The following is a 16345-nucleotide window of genomic DNA, read 5'->3' on the forward strand; positions in this document are numbered from 1 at the left end:
AAGACTATACTGTCTTAACAGAAGAAAGCAATGATACACAGACCAGCCAAACACTGGCTTATGCATTAGTGAAGAGAAGACTCTGTTGGCCCTTTAGGCAGTTTCTATGAAAAAGCCCCATCTGACACTGTAAATAAGAATAAAACAAGAAGAAAAGGGTAGAATATAAAAATAAATATCGTGAAGATTAGACGTTTTGAAAAAGAATTCTATGGGAAGCGCTACAGACTGCAAAGGTTGAACATCATCATAAAAAAAGGATTACACTTTATTGTAAGGTGTCCATGTTACAGTGTGATGATACATTTAATGACTGAGTAATAGGGTTAGGATTATGTTTTTGTTTAGGATTAGTGGCATATATTAATGCATCATTTAGTTACTAATAGGCTACAGTAATTGCATGCAACATGTTTAGACGGACACTGTAAAATACAGTATTATCAACAACAACAACAAACAAAAAAATAACTGCTGAATTGTCAATTTCTATATATCAATTTAATGCATCCTTTGTAAACTAAATAAATGGGCTGTTGTTTTTTTAAACTCTTTCTCTCTAATATATCCTAGCCTATTTATCAACACTAGGCTTATGTTTCGTTTTACAAACGTGCAAAATTACGATTTACAAATGTCTGAACCAAAATAGACTACAGGCTACTACTCGATTTTCCACTACCTATTTCTCATGTTTATTTTGAAATGGGCTGTTCTGTATGTGGCTGCATGTGGATCGCATGACATCACGGCTCCATTCAAAGACCACCTGATCTATTAAAAAAGGAGGGGAACCCACCACGTCCACGAGAAGCGTCGCATCCCGACGGTACTTCTGGCGTGAAGATGGCGGTCCCAGCTCCGAGCAGCCGGACCGGATCCGTTAGCAGCCTGGGGAACAGTCCAACCGCCGCACCGGGAGGCTTAAACAACAACAACCACAAGCTGTGGTGCTGCCACGAGCTGGACTTCAGGTCCGGAGTGAAGATCGAGGAGCTCAACCGACTCATCCATGAATTCAGCAAACAAGACCAACGAGAGTATGATGACCAGAGGGCACTGGAAATACACACCGCCAAGGATTTCATCTTCTCTATGCTCGGTAATAGCATCTTCAAACCTATTAATATTTTGTTCAAATTATCAGATTTGTTATTTATTAGGCCCATAATTCATTTTTATTCTGTTTAAGTGATAATATAATAGGTTATCTATTATAATGGTATGCTATAAAGAAATGGTCAGATGTACTGTACCATAAAAAAAAAAAATTAAAAAAATGTCACCCGTATTTCATATGTAAGAGGTTTTAGATTAATAGATTTATACTATATTAATCTAGGTTATGAAATTATTTTAACTTAATTTGCATAGGTTGGTCAATGTATGATGAAGGTGAGTTACAATCTGTATAGTGCTTTATGCTTTATGCCACATCTTAGCATCTTACATTATCCAAACACTGAATCCATTTTGGTCTGTTCTTAAGCAGGTTTATGTTTGACCTCTTGCAGAATAATTCCACAGTAGTCGGATGAATGCATGCCCCTAATCTATTTGAAGGGATCAGAATGATTATGTCCACATGTTGAATCCCTCTAACCGCTTACACATGAAAAAATGAAGTACCTTTGACAAAGAGCAGTACGGACAGAGCAAACATGGTGCATAAATTGATAATGTATATATTGTATATATTGGGGTTAGTTTAAAAATAAATGAAAAAGTGAATGACTTGAGTTCAGTTAGAATTTAATATTTATTAAAAGCTTTGGATTAAAGCGTCTGCTAATGAATAAATGTAAATGTAAAATGTAATAAACCTTAAATCTTTTTTTTTAAAATTTAACATAATTGTATGACTAATCTAAGACAGATTTAGAATTGTGGATATTTTTCACAGAAATTCAATAGGCCTGTCCAGCACTGGGTTTATTTCCAAACTAGGGGGAAGTGGGTGTTAGGAGGCATTCAGGCAATTATGGGAACCCATCCATTGAGGCAGAAGTAATGTACAGCTTCCTCTCATTCTGTTCTCACACTTTCACTCACTGCCATTCACCCAGCTCAATTCAGAAAGCAGGAGGCTGATTGGCCTGCAGTGTCTGTGTATGCAAATGAGACAGATGGAACAAAAGTGACACTGCATGTCTTTGAGAGTTGGAATCTCTGTGGGAGACAGATTTAAAGAATGATGGGTGGAGGGATGTGGGAATAGTTTGGGTTTTTGCTAAACATCAGGGGGAATTGTAGGAAGGAAGGTTTAACTGGGTAAGAACTAATTCCTATTGTTTAATATGAGATATATATATTTTTTAGTGTTGTAATAAGTAAGCTTTTCTATCTGTGTAAAATTATATTGTTTTATCTCAGATGTTTACTAAATTCCTTTGAATTATACTGCCATGAAAAAAGTATTTGAATGGCTTCAAATCATCACATATACATGTATATTAGACTATGGAAACCAGAGAAAAATAAAGCATTCTTTTAAAATAATTTTTTCCTTAATTCTATTTGTAAAAAATGCATCAATTACCTATAATGTCCCTGTGAAAAAAGTAATTGTTCCCATAATCTGGAAACCATCAAAACAACTACATTTCTGTAAAACAAATGCAGTGTTCCACTATAAGAACGTAATTCTTATTATGCTGTAGACCAGACAATTCTTCAGGAGAATGTCCGTGCATGAGCGGAAGTTTATTTGGATGATGCAGCAAGACAATGATCCAAAACACCAAATCAAGTCAACTTCTGAATGTCTGAAAAGAAAAAACTAAATTAGGACTTGAAAGAGCAGTTTATGCTTAGACCTGCCTGCCGGAGAGGGTCAAGATTCCTCAACAGAGATGACCAGATATCAGGTTTAAGGGGGAATTTATGCATTCTCAGTGATATATATGCATACACTCACCGGCCACTTCTAGTACCGGGTTGGACCCCCCATTTTGCTTTCAGAACTAAAACTTATTAAGTGAGCATAACACTCAGCAGTAGATATGTGAAAAAAACAAAACAGTCTGTGCTGCCCTACTTTTTGTAAGGAAATTTGTCATTAGAAGTGTTAGGAGATATTAAAAATATATGGTAAATGACAAAAGAGGGTAAAGAAATGTACCATAGTGAATGATTCCAAGGACACTGAGTCAAACTGCCCCATTCAGGGAACAGCTATAAATATTTGAGTGCATCCCCATCCTCAATGGGGACAGATGAAAGCTCAGCTTGTGTGAGCCTGGATGCTTAAGAACAATTAGACATGCTTGAGAACATTAAACCGCCAGCTGCATCCTTGCTCAGCAGCAACTCTCTGTGCCCTAAAAGCCAGTATAGGCATACAATAGAGTGTGAACAAATGTAAATGTTACGTTCCTCCTCCTTCCTGATGCTTTTACCTTGTGCTGCTGGTGTCAACTTTCAGGTCCTCTTATTGATCCACTGGAAATAGACGCCAAAAGAAAGTGCTCTGCTGTCTTCATCAGTGAAGAGGAAGAGCTTTTGGTCATGTGACAGGAAGCTTAAATTGTTCAATATTATGTAATTAATCCTATATGTGGATAAGAAATGTACATGAAGACCTAATAACAACATCACATTCATTGCATGAACAATCATGAGGCCTCTTAAACATGACAAGAGTAAAAACTGATCATTTTTATAGTATAGTATAGTATAGAAACAAATGCATCCTAGACAACAAATGACAGTAACACTACAATAAACTTCAATTCATTACCATAAGTTAATCCATTAAGTATCATGAACTAACAATGACCATACTGTCACGGTGGGTTGCAGGAAGGCAGACAAAGAATATAATATCCAATACAATGTTTTAATAATAATCCAGTAGACAGGTAAACAGGCTGAGCAACACACAAATTTACACATAACGGTGAATGGACAGAGAATGGATGTGAGGGACAAACTTATAAAGCAAACACAAATGAGGATGATTAATCAAACACAGCTGAACCAAATGAACTCATAATGGTGACCATGGTAACAAAGGAGTGGCGGGAAAACTGAATAAAGGAAAACATGTGACTAATGAAAACAAACATAACGCCCCCTCTGAGTAGGTGCGACCTCGCGCCGTAAGAAGAACATAAACAGATGAGGGAGGAGGTTTTGAAGGCGGGTGAGGAGCTGGAGAAGGGCAGGTGATGGCAGGACGATGATCCCCTGGCAGTGACGGTGGAGATGGTCCGCAAGCACAGACCCAGAGCTCCCCAGTGCCGACAGACCACGGCGGAGTCGGGAGAGGGAGGAGTCCAGATGGTGATGAGGCTGACGACTGGGGGACGACAACGGAGACAGAGCCGGTGGATCCGCAGGTGAACACCGAGGGTTGAGGGAGCTGAGCGACATCGCTGGTGCAGGATACCCAGGCGATGTCGCGGCGACGAGCGTCGTAGGTGGAGCCAGCGTACCCGAGGGCTGGGGCGGCGACGGTGTGAGCGAGGACAGAGGCGGTGCCGATGGGAGAGAGGAACCTGCTGCAGCTGAAGGGGTGGAGGGACGGAGTGCAGCGGATGGCCTGAAAGTCCTTGGCAGAAGTGGTGAGACGACTGACCAAGGGGGAGCTGGTGGGATGAGGGAATCCGGAGGAGCCACTAGACTGAGGGTCTCTGGTGGAGCCGAAGGTGGGAGGAGCCAAGACGGAGCTAACAGGTCGACATGCTAAGATGGAGCGAAGAGATCCGAGGCCAGAGGCAGAGCCGAAGGATCCTCCTGGATAGGTGCTGCTGGTGGTTGCTCGACCTGCGGCTCGACGTCAATGCAGTGACTCCCGTCCCCAGAGACGGCGCAGGGCTGCAAGCATCCGGCAGCGATGGGACTGGAGGACTGGCTGAGCTCTGTGGTGGTGGTGATGAAACAAGACTTGAGATGACATAGGTAATCATTACACAGTTCACACAGGATAGGGCAAAAAAAGTTCCTAGTTCTCAACGTTCTCTTTGAGTAATATAGATGATTCAGTTAGCGGGTGGGATTGGATGGGAGTTAACAATTCCCCATCAAAACCTATGAGCCAGTCCCCCGTTCCAGTTCCCTCGGCCAATGGTGTCTCGGGATTACACCCCTGGTCAGATCTACGCTGGGGCACTGCTTCCAGGGTGATGGTAAGCTCTGTCCTCTTATCTTCGGGCTCTGGCTCGCTTGTCGCAGGTGGTGCCGCTCGGTCTGCAGGGGGCTCACGTGACTTCTCCGTGGTCGATGGTGGTGAAACGGGCTCTGGGTCTGGCTGTGGTCTGGATCGGGACGCAACGCTCTCCAGACACCTCATGACAGCTTCCCTCCAACTCAGTCCGGTGGTGTCTGGAAGGTTGATGGTGTTGTGGAAGTTCACCCCGATCCCGAACAGGTTCTTTAAGGTCTCGTCGTCCAGGGAGCTGGTGACGGCCAAACAAACAAAGTCTTTGAAAAAAGCAAAGAAATTATGGCTCTCCTGAGCCAGGATGATAAACTTTGCCCGTTCGTCCATATTGGGTGGTCCGATCATCTGTCACGGTGGGTTGCAGGAAGACAGACGAAGAAGATAATATCCAATACAATGTTTTAAAAATAATCCAGTAGACAGGTAAACAGGCTGAGCAACACACACTTACACATAACGGTGATCGGACAGAGAATGGATGTGAGGGACAAACTTATAAAGCAAACACAAATGAGGATGATTAATCAAACACAAATGAACATGGTGACCATGTTAAACTAAACAAAGGAAAACATGAGACTAATGAAAACAAACTGTGACGCATACATTTTATTTATCTAGGTTAATGTTAATTTATATAAATACTAAATCAATACAAAAAAATAAAAAATTGCATGCGTGTTCAGTGAACCACAAACAATTATTGGACATGCACCTGTGGAACAGTCTTTAAGACACTATCAGTTTACAGGCGGTAGACAATGAAGGTCACAGTGAAAACAACTTAGGACACTAAAGAGACCTTTTTTACTGACTCTGAGAAGCACCAGGAAAATGATGGCCAGGGTCCCTGATCACCTGCGTGAACATGCCATAGTCCTGCTGCAGGAGACATGAGGACTGCAGATGTGAGCAGAGCAGTAAACAGCAATGTCCGTAATGCAAGATGCCTAAGAAAGTTACAGGGAGACAGGAAGGATAGCTGATCGTCCTTGTGGTGCCAAACCACATGTAACCAAATGTCCAAACAGACATGTTCAAGAACTTGCAAATGCCTTGGTTGAAGAGTGGACTAACATCTCACAGCAAGAACTGGCAAATCAGCTGCAGTCCATGAGGATGAGATGCACTGTAGTACTTAAAGCACTGTGGCACATAGTATTAGAGCTCAAACATGAATTGGGGCTCAGGTCAGGAAGCAGACAGGCTAAACCGACCGTCTGCTAGCTGTCTCACGTCACTGAGGTCAGATAAATCCCATCACATAGAGACTCTTTCACCTAGATATCATCATATAGAGACTGTCTGTTCCCCGAATTAGGAAATACAAAAAACTTCCTAACCCAATGAGACCACCCCCCAAGATTACGGTTATAAACATGAACCTTGTCTGAAAGGCAAAGGGGGAGGTGTTTCTGTGATATTTAGAAATATTTTCAGAATTACTAAGAAGTCTAGTTTCAAATATAATTCTTTTGAAGTGTTGGTGCTTAATGTAACAATATCTAGTGTAAATGATAAATCACGTTTGAGATTTGTGCTGGCTTCTGTATACAGGCCAACAGGGCACCATACAGACTTTATCAAAGAATATGCTGACTTTCTATCAGAGTAAGTACTGGCTGCAGATAAAGTCCAAATTGTTGGTGATTTTAATATACATGTAGATAACAAAAAATATGCATTGGGATTGGCATTTAAAGACATTCTTAACTCTGTCAGGACCTACTCATTGTCGTAATCATACTCTAGATCTAATATTATCACATGGAATCAATGTTGATGCCGTTGAAATTCTGCAGCAGAGCGAAGACATCTCAGATCATTATCTAATCTCGTGTAAACTTAATTTAGCCTGCAAAGCCGGCTAAAGGCTTAAAGGCTGCAAAGCCGACTCCATGTTACAAATATGTTAGACCTATCACTTCTGCCACTAAAGATTGATTTATTAATAATCTTCCTGATCAGTTTCATCATCTCAGCATCCCAGATAGCTTAGAAGAACTCAATATTGCGACAGAAACTTTTAACTCTCCCTTTTCCAGCACTTTAGACACGCTTAAAGAAGATTAAAGAAAATAGTCCAACGCCGTGGTACAATGAGCACACTCGGGCCCTTAAGAGAGCAGCGAGAAAAATGGAGCGCAACTGGAAGAAAACAAAACTAGAGGTATTTCTCATTTCGTGGAAAGAGCACGATTGCATACAGAGAGGCCTTAAAAGCTGCTAGATCTGCTTATTTTTCAACCCTATTAGAAGAAAATAAACAAAACCCAAGGTATTTATTTGAAACAGTTGCTAAACTAACGAAAAATAAAGCTTCAAGCCCAGACGTTTCCAAGCAGCACAGCAGTAATGACTTTATGAACTTCTTCACTTATAAGATTGATAATATCAGGGAGAAAATTATAACTATGCAACCGTCTACTACAGTATCGCATCAGGCAGTGCATTGTAGTCTCCCTAAGGAAAAATTCGATTCATTCATTGCTGTAGAAGAGGAAGAATTTTTTTAACTCGTTAAATCATCTAAATCGACAACATGTATGTTAGACCCTATACTGACTAAGCTACTGAAAAAGATGCTTCCAGAGGTAATAGATTCTCTTCTTAAAGGGACTGTGTGTAGGAATTTCTCCCATCTAGTGGTGAAATTGTATTTTGCATTCAAACGAATAATGATCTCCAGCGCCTCACTTTTTCAAATGCGCGTTGCATCTACGGTAGCCGTTATGTACCAAAAAGCTATGACAGGATGTCTTATAATAGCACTTCGAGTTTTTCTTCGGGTGAACAGGTTTGTTATTTAAAACAAACTGAAACTTGAAACAACGAAAAAAAGAATGCTACAGTATGAATTACTGACTGTGAAAAGCATTAACTATGGTAATTAGTAGTAATGCTTTCTTTACTCGTTATATTTTTTGAAGTACGTGCATTGTTAGATATCATCATCATCAGAGCCTTCTCTAACGTTACTTTACTCAATAGCTGCTATTCATCAAAGAGCCTGTTTAACTTTTAACTATAAATGTTCTACTGTCTATATAATAAAGTACACAACCAAGCAATGAAAAAAAAGCTTGTAATTAAGACCGTAACATTGACTTACCTGTCGAGAAGAAAGCAGGCAACTTCAGGGTCTCTTTTGAAAGCTTTCTCCTGCATTAGCTATCCCGACATTAGCCCTTGTTTTTGTAATCTCCGGTCATGTTTCCTTTTACGGTCTATTTTGGACTTTTCCGATGACGAGGACTCCTTATCCTGTGACTCAGCATATGAATGAACAGTGTATAAATAACCGTGCAGTGCGTCCTTTTAAACTTGCCGCGGCAGTGACAAGCGCCTCTCACTGCTCTGCTCCTCCGCTTCTGCTGGCTTCAGTCACGTGAAGCTGGCTCTGAACGAAAACGCGTACATGGAAGCCTCCGTGGACCTACCCGTCCCCGACCCCAAAGATACTAGAAAAGGCAGTATCTTCACAACTATTTTCTTTTTTAGAAAGAAATGATATCTGCTAGGATTTTCAATCAGGATTTAGACCGTACCATAGTACTGAGACAGCTCTCATTAGTCACAAATGATTTGCTGTTATCATCCAATTGTGGTTGTATCTCTCTGTTAGTGTTACTCGATCTTAGTGCTGCATTTTACACTATCGACCACAACATTCTTTTAAATAGACTCGAAAATTATGTTGGCATTAGTGGAATTGCATTAGCATGGTTTAAATCATACTTATCTGACCGTTATCAGTTTGTAGCAGTAAATGAAGAGATGTCTTATCGATCAAAAGTTCAGTATGGTGTACCACAAGGCTCAGTACTAGGACTGTTGCTGTTCACTCTGTACATGCTACCCTTGGGAGATATCTTTAGAAAGCATGGCATTAGTTTTCACTGTTATGCTGATGAAACATTGACTGTAAAAAAAGATGGACGACGCCCCTTCGCTCTCTTCCATTGGTGAGACGTGAAGCCGCCAGTGTCCCGATATGGCGCTGACATCTTGGTACCTGAGTCTGCGCAGTAGCGATCTCAGGACCTGAGTCTGTGCAGTAGTGAGCAGGAACTAAAGCCACGAAATCAAGGCCCTGCCTTCACTCTCGCAGAATCAATGAATCAATCACAAGCACACGCTCCTGCACTTTTTTTTATTAATTATAGAAATTTAGATATTAAATTTAAAGCTCCAATCTCCTCAGTCCTCCGAAGATCCCGAAAAAAAGTCTGTTGGTGCTTCAGTGACTACTTCGCTCAGAGAACCTGTCAATCACAGCTGTCAATTATGATGTCACACCACAGCATCAGATAACTAACTAAAAACAAACTTATTTTAAAAACAAACACTTGAACTTACATCAGTATGATAAAAACTACAGTAAATGACTTTGGAAAAAAGATATTTGAAGTGTAATTTAATTGTTTAGTTGGTCTCACGTGCCGTTAAATAACACGGGGAGGCGGGGTTTATGACCTATACTAGGACTAGTCACCGGGGGGCAATCGAGATGTTTTGGCCTCACTTTTCAGGGCTTGTGCAGCACGCTTGGATGATACGCAGCTCTATATTTCTTCACACCCTGACGAAACTTCCAATTCACAAAATTCACAAAAACAGACACTGTAATTATTGGACAAAAAACTTCCTCACGTAATAACCTAGAATCCTGTCTAAAACTTGATGGATGCTCTGTCAAGTCCTCGTCGTCGGTTAGGAACCTGTGTGTGCTCTTTGATACCAATCTTTCATTCGAAAGTCACGTGTCTAGTATCTGTAAAACCGCATTTTTTCATCTTAAAAATATATCTAAATTACGTCATATGCTCTCAATGAAATGCTAGATTATTGTAATGCTATTATGGGTGGTTGCCCTGCACACTTAAAGGTCCCATTCTTCGTGATCCCATGTTTCAAACTTTAGTTAGTGTGTAATGTTGTTAGAGCATAAATAATATCTGTAAAATTACAAAGCTCAAAGTTCAATGCCAAGCGAGATATTTTATTTAACAGAAGTCGCCTACATCGAACGGCCCTTTTGGACTACATCCCTCTACTTCCTTCTTTAATGACGTCACTAGAACCGTTTTTTGACTAACCTCCGCCCACAGGAATGCTCCCTCAACTCTACCGAAATTCGTTTATGTACTTGCGCACTTCTTATAACTTACTGTGTTTACTCAGCTCTTACGGTGATTTTCTGAAGTAAAACTGACGCTTCATCTTTTGTGTGATGTACAATAAACTTTATTAAACTCATCAGTATATGTTTGATCATCATTCGGACCTGGTCCGAAACAGCAGACTTGTAGGCTATTAATAAATAATGGATACATACAAGCAGATGACAAATACGTTATAATAACCGTATTTAAACTACTAAACTATACCTGTTTCATCTCTATACAGCACTCTGACTCTGTAGGCATTATTGTCCGACTCGAAATGAACACCGTTACTGAGAGTTTCTGATATTATCATCATTCCATGAGATGAAATTGTCCTGAGAGACTGAGCGCAAGCTCATGAAGCTCCGCCCCCTGGGTCGTCCAGCAGCAGCTTATTTGCATTTAAAGGGCACACACTAAAACAGCGTGTTTTTCTGAGACCCAAAAAATGACAATTTAAACATGCTGTAAAAAATTATCTGTTGGGTATTTTGAGCTGAAACTTAACATACACACTCTGGGGACATCAGAGACTTATTTTACATCTTGTTAAAAGGGGCATAATATGGGACCTTTAATAAACAAACTACAGCTGGTCCAACATGCAGCAGCTCGAATTCTTACCAGAACCAGGAAGTATGACCATATTAGCCCGGTTCTGTCAACACTGCATCTATTAAACATCGTATAAACTTTAAAATATTGCTGATTACTTACAAAGCACTAAATGGTTTAGCTCCCCAGTACTTGAGTGAGCTCTTAACGCATTATAGACCTTCACATCTATTGCAATCTCAAAATTCCGGCCAGTTGATAATACCTAGAATATCAAAATCGACTGCTGGCGGTAGATCCTTTTCCTATTTAGCACCAAAACTCTGGAACAATCTTCCTAACATTGTCCGGGAAGCAGACACACTCTGTCAGTTCAAATCTAGACTAAAAACACATCTCTTTGGCCTAGCATACACATAACCCATTATAGACTTCTATAATTCAATGTTAGGCTGCATAGATTAGGTCAGCCGGAACCGGGAACACTCCCCATGAATCCTGATGTACTTGTTACATCATAAGAAGGATGGCGTCTACGCTAATATTAGTCTCTCTATTTATCCGAGGTTTACCGCAGTCCGCCGGATCCAGGCCGTATCCAGATCTGATGAAGGACCTGCACCTGGACATGATGACAACGCAGTCCTGAAGTGTCAACCAGTCTCTCCTCTGTGAAGGCCTCCTTCCCCTCCCTTTACCTCAGTACAGATAAATTGTTGTCAGGATAATTCCGGTTCGCATGGCTACGCAGACGCGACAAAAAAAAATCTGTATTATAAATTTTTAAGACCAGACAAGTAGTTTATTGAGGGTTGATTTGTAAAGAAGGACTACATGCCTGCACACATACTGTATATATTCAAACGCGCATACCTTTGGACTGAACACGTAATGTGCATGTGCGTATGGAACAGAAATCTCTAGGCTGGGTGGGACCAGCAGGGAAACAGAAAACTCTAGGCTGGGTGGGACCAGTGGGGAAACGAAAAAAACTCTAGGCTGGATGGGACCAGTGGGAAAACAGAAAGCTCTAGACTGGGCAGTACCAGCAGGGATGGGAGAGACAGGGGAATTACATCCTCAAAAGTTGTAAACAGTTTCCAGAGGCCAGGCAGAACTCATTCCCAGCTTCCATCCATGCTTCGAATTCCATTAGTATTCCCTTGATGACAGGGTTGTTGTCGACTCACGCACCTGGTCAGATTCTCCATGTGGTTCGTGCTCCGGGGCGATGTCTGGCGCAGTTAGTCTCTGGCTCGTTCATTGCGGCAGGCCAATCTCCACAGTATGCGGTGGAATCAGGCTGTAGCTCCATCAGGTTGTGTGAAGGCTGATTGAGATCTAGGTCTGGAGTGGGAATGGTGTTTTCCAACAGGCCAATGGTGAATTCCGAGTTGTTATTCACCACTACCCACTCCACACATTCGGCGAAATCCTTAAGTGGACCATTCCCTGGGAGGCATGCCCTTGACCTGGCGATGTAGAAAACGCAGAGCGAGCGAGCGGTCTGAATAGTGAATTATGCACATGGCACGATTTTCAAAGTAGTCAGGTCACTGTTCTTTTCACACTGCACGACTATCTAGGGTATCATTCAGTTGCTGCTGTGTGCACATCGGCAACAGGAGGTTTCACACTGCATGTCTTTACTAAAGAAAGAATCCCAGACATTAACTTCTGTCTGGTTTGTCTGTGATTCCAGGGAGCAGTCATTCTGCTCCAGGCATAAGATGTGTACTGCTGGCAGGTCCACATGTGAGGGGAAGAGGGGAAAAAAAAGAAAAAAACTGCAAAAATCCACTTAATTGGTCCAATCTTCTGTCACATGGCTGTAATGAGCTCAAGACAATAGAGTATCAAACAAATAGTCTTTATTTTAAATTCACAAGGACAATCAGGTGATAAACGGAGACAACAACCACTAAACACGGACTAGATTGGACAAAGAACTGGAAAGCACAGGGAGTGGTACTTTTTCATGACAAGGATGTGCTAAAAATGGAAAAGTGTTTTGTTTTTTTACTTGATAACAATGAAATTTCATCTTCACAAAGCCAGAACCATTCACTATAATCCCAATTTTAGAATGTTCTCCTCTGATATAAAGTCCTTCGAAAACATATCGTCCTTGAGTCTGTTGTGGAACCTTTTTCATGATGACAAAATGTTATATTTTGTTGATTTGTGTAGGTGTTTTTTTTTGGTTGAAGACAGAGTCATGTAAACAGCCATTGACGAGACTAAACGAGGGAACTAAGTTAATTTAATTAATTGGTGAACAGAATGAAATAGGCACAGACATGGAAATTAGGAAATTAGGAAAACGTAGAATGACAGAACTAAACACAATAAACAGAACATAACCCTGACACTTATGAACTGGGATTACATTATAAGTTGCTAGTTGTTGCTACAAGGACAAATAGGACTGGACAAAACAAAACATTTTCTTCAATATTTCTTATGTGCTACTTGTTGGTTTGACAAAATATTCATTTAGCCAACACTTTTATCCAGAGTGACTTACAAATGAGAAGTAAATGAGAAGTTCAATTGTATTGAACAGAATTATAGGTACTTGCGTTTTTGAAAGAAATATTTAATTTTTTGTACACTTATCATCTATAAGAATCTTTGTTACGATGTACATTTATACCATATATACTCTGTTTTTTCTCTGTTTCAGGCATGGTGCAAAAGCTGGACCAAAAGTTGCCTGTTGCCAATGAGTACCTATTGTTGTCCGGTGGTGTGCGAGAAGGTGTGGTGGACATGGATCTGGATGAGCTTGGCATCTATAACCGTGGCTCTGACTATGACATGGCCTTCACCCTGTTGGTTCCTGCACTTAAGCTGCACGACCGGAACCAGCCTGTCACACTGGACATGCGCCACTCAGCACTGGGTCATTCTTGGCTCAGCTTGCGACTTTTTGACGAGGGTACCATTAACCGTTGGCGAGACTGCTGCACGCTGACTGACCATCTGAACGGCACCACCAATTACTTCTTCTCACCCACACTGGTAGCTGACTGGTTCCAAGAAGCTGTCGGACTGGTGCTGACGGAGTTACAGCGCAAGCCACAAAGGGGCACCCCAAGGGTGGAGCGGGTCGAGCGTCACAGCACGCTGCTGTCTATGGTTTTAGGTGTGGGGAGCAGCCGCATGCTTTATGACATTGTTCCTGTGGTGTCTTTTAAAGGCTGGCCGGCGGTTGCTCAGAGCTGGTTGATGGAGAACCACTTCTGGGATGGCAAAATCACAGAGGAGGAGGTCATCAGTGGCTTCTATCTGCTGCCTGCCTGCTCAGCCTCTGGTTGCCAGGAAAACGAGTGGCGTCTCTCCTTCGCCCGCAGCGAGGTGCAGTTGAAAAAGTGCATCTCACCAGGCCTCATGCAAGCTTACCAGGCGTGCAAGGCGATAGTTGTAAAGCTGCTGGCTCAACCCACAGCTATCAGTCCCTACTACTTACGCAGCATTATGTTGTGGGCCTGTGACCGACTACCTGCAAGCTATTTGTCACAGGAAGACTACGCTGCACACTTCCTGCTAGGTCTCATTGATGACCTGCAGCACTGCCTTGTCAACAAGACCTGCCCTAACTATTTCATCCCGCAGTGTAACATGTTGGAGCACCTGTGTGACGAGACCGCCATATTTCATGCTCGTAAGCTAGCGCTTGTGCGCTCGGATCCGGGCGAACACCTGCGCTCCATCATCGAACAAGCCAAGGCGGCCAACAGACTGACGCTGGAGATGCAGCGTCGCGGGAGTTCCTCAGGACTGCCCTCTCCGCTGGCGGATCCTTCCTCAGCAGATCACCAGCAGCCAGATGACCGCTTGGCCAAGAAGCTACAGCAGTTGGTAACCGAGAATCCAGGCAAGTCCATCTCTGTGTTCATCAACCCTGACGACGTCACGCGACCTCACTTCCGTATTGATGACAAGTTCTTCTGAAAACTTAAGTCTATTTTCGGTTTAACCCGAGGGGTGTGCATGGCACTGTCCAGAAACTGGAGCTGTGTCCTTGTGCCTGCTTACATCAGACTGGAGAGGATCTTCTGGAGGAAACGACTGCAACAGCTCTATAAGACTGGCCTTACTGAGTGGAAAATCCCAATTATTTGCACCTTCAGGGGATTTCATATCATGGTGACTCTGAGAAGAAGAGCTGTGTAAGTCTAGCACATTCTGGACAATGATTTACATAGTATATGAAAAGATATAGCTTATGTCCTGTAGATGGTATTGTTATTCTGATGAAAAGTCTGTTGTAACAAAAGAATCAGAATAGAATTCTGAAGAATAGAATCAGACATGTGTTTTGCATCTGTGCTGACTGAGACGACACATTTCCATTTCCATATATCACCTCTTTATCTTTGTGGACAATTAACATATCTTATTTATTTAGAGGAAGCAACAAGGAAAAAAAAAAGTCAATGAAAGCCAAACCTTTTCTATCTATAGGCGATTAAAATCATATTCCTTAAGTGCAATTAAAAGAATGTACATTAATGCCCAGTTAGAGTGAGGTTCTTGTATTGACAAAAACGTTCAACTATAACAATGCAGAATTGTCTAAAGTGGGGGTACTTGACTTGAAGCCCTGAAAATGTTGCTGCTATTGGAGAATAAAAGGATGTTATTTTGTTTTTGAATTACTGAAGTGACTAGCAGCTGTCAAATATAAGCCCACTCATTACTAATGTTAAAGGGATAGTTCACTTTTATTCGCCCTCAAGTTGTTCCAAACCTTTATAAATACAAAGGAAGATATTTTGAAGAATGTTTGTAGTCAAACAGTTGTGGGGCACCATTGACATATAATTTTTTGTTCCATACTATGGAAGTCAGTGGCAACTGTTAGTTACCCATATTCTTCAAAAATATATTTGTGTTCAGCAGAAGAAAGAAATGAATAAAGGTTTGAACTAAAAGAGTTAATGATGATGACAGAATTTTCATTTTTGGCTGAACTATCCCTTTAATTGTGTCTCAAACTAAAAAAATACAGAGTAGGACATCAATCGTGTAGTTTGTACTGTACCTCAAAAATCATCTAGCTTGCCTGTGTTGTTCCTCCAGTAAATAAAGAATTGTGCATTGTTTTGAAAGCTGTGTTGGTTTGGAACTTTGATTTGTTTGCTTGGTCAAAATCAGTCCTTTAAAATCGTTTTTGTTGAATACGTAAATAATACATAACGCAATAAATATTTGAAATCATTTATATTTAGACAACAGGACATTTGAGCTATGCTGCAAGCACAGGAAGGAATCATATGCATCATGGAAGTAAAATTTATGTGGCATATTTATGTATCAATTTATGTCACGTATGTAAGCAGATATAATGGTGTACGCTTAAGAATATTGTGTAATTACAGGAATATTGAACTTACAGTGGGAACAAGCTTTGCTACTCCAGTGTCCTTTTACTTTCTCCATAATCTTTTAA

The 16345-nt window shown here is 41.3% G+C and overlaps 1 protein-coding gene across 1 annotated transcript; it reads left to right on the top strand.

The window, feature by feature from the left end:
* Positions 1–800: 800 nt before the first annotated feature.
* mb21d2 (Mab-21 domain containing 2) lies at positions 801–16001 on the top strand. The gene is made up of 2 exons (XM_084119499.1): positions 801–1102; positions 13574–16001. Exons 1-2 carry the CDS (start codon positions 847–849, stop codon positions 14842–14844), a joined length of 1527 nt encoding a protein of 508 aa, XP_083975625.1. The 5' UTR covers positions 801–846; the 3' UTR covers positions 14845–16001.
* Positions 16002–16345: the final 344 nt, after the last annotated feature.

This window comes from Abramis brama, assembly GCF_963993115.1.
Source record: "Abramis brama genome assembly, chromosome: 7".
Lineage (NCBI taxonomy): Eukaryota > Metazoa > Chordata > Actinopteri > Cypriniformes > Leuciscidae > Abramis > Abramis brama.

Excerpts from the sequence above, each read along its gene's own strand:
- mb21d2 (XM_084119499.1), top strand. The coding sequence starts at position 847 with ATGGCGGTCCCAGCTCCGAGCAGCCGGACCGGATCCGTTAGCAGCCTG. Across the intron at positions 1,103-13,573 it reads TTTCATCTTCTCTATGCTCG|GCATGGTGCAAAAGCTGGAC; the intron begins GTAATAGCATCT and ends TCTCTGTTTCAG.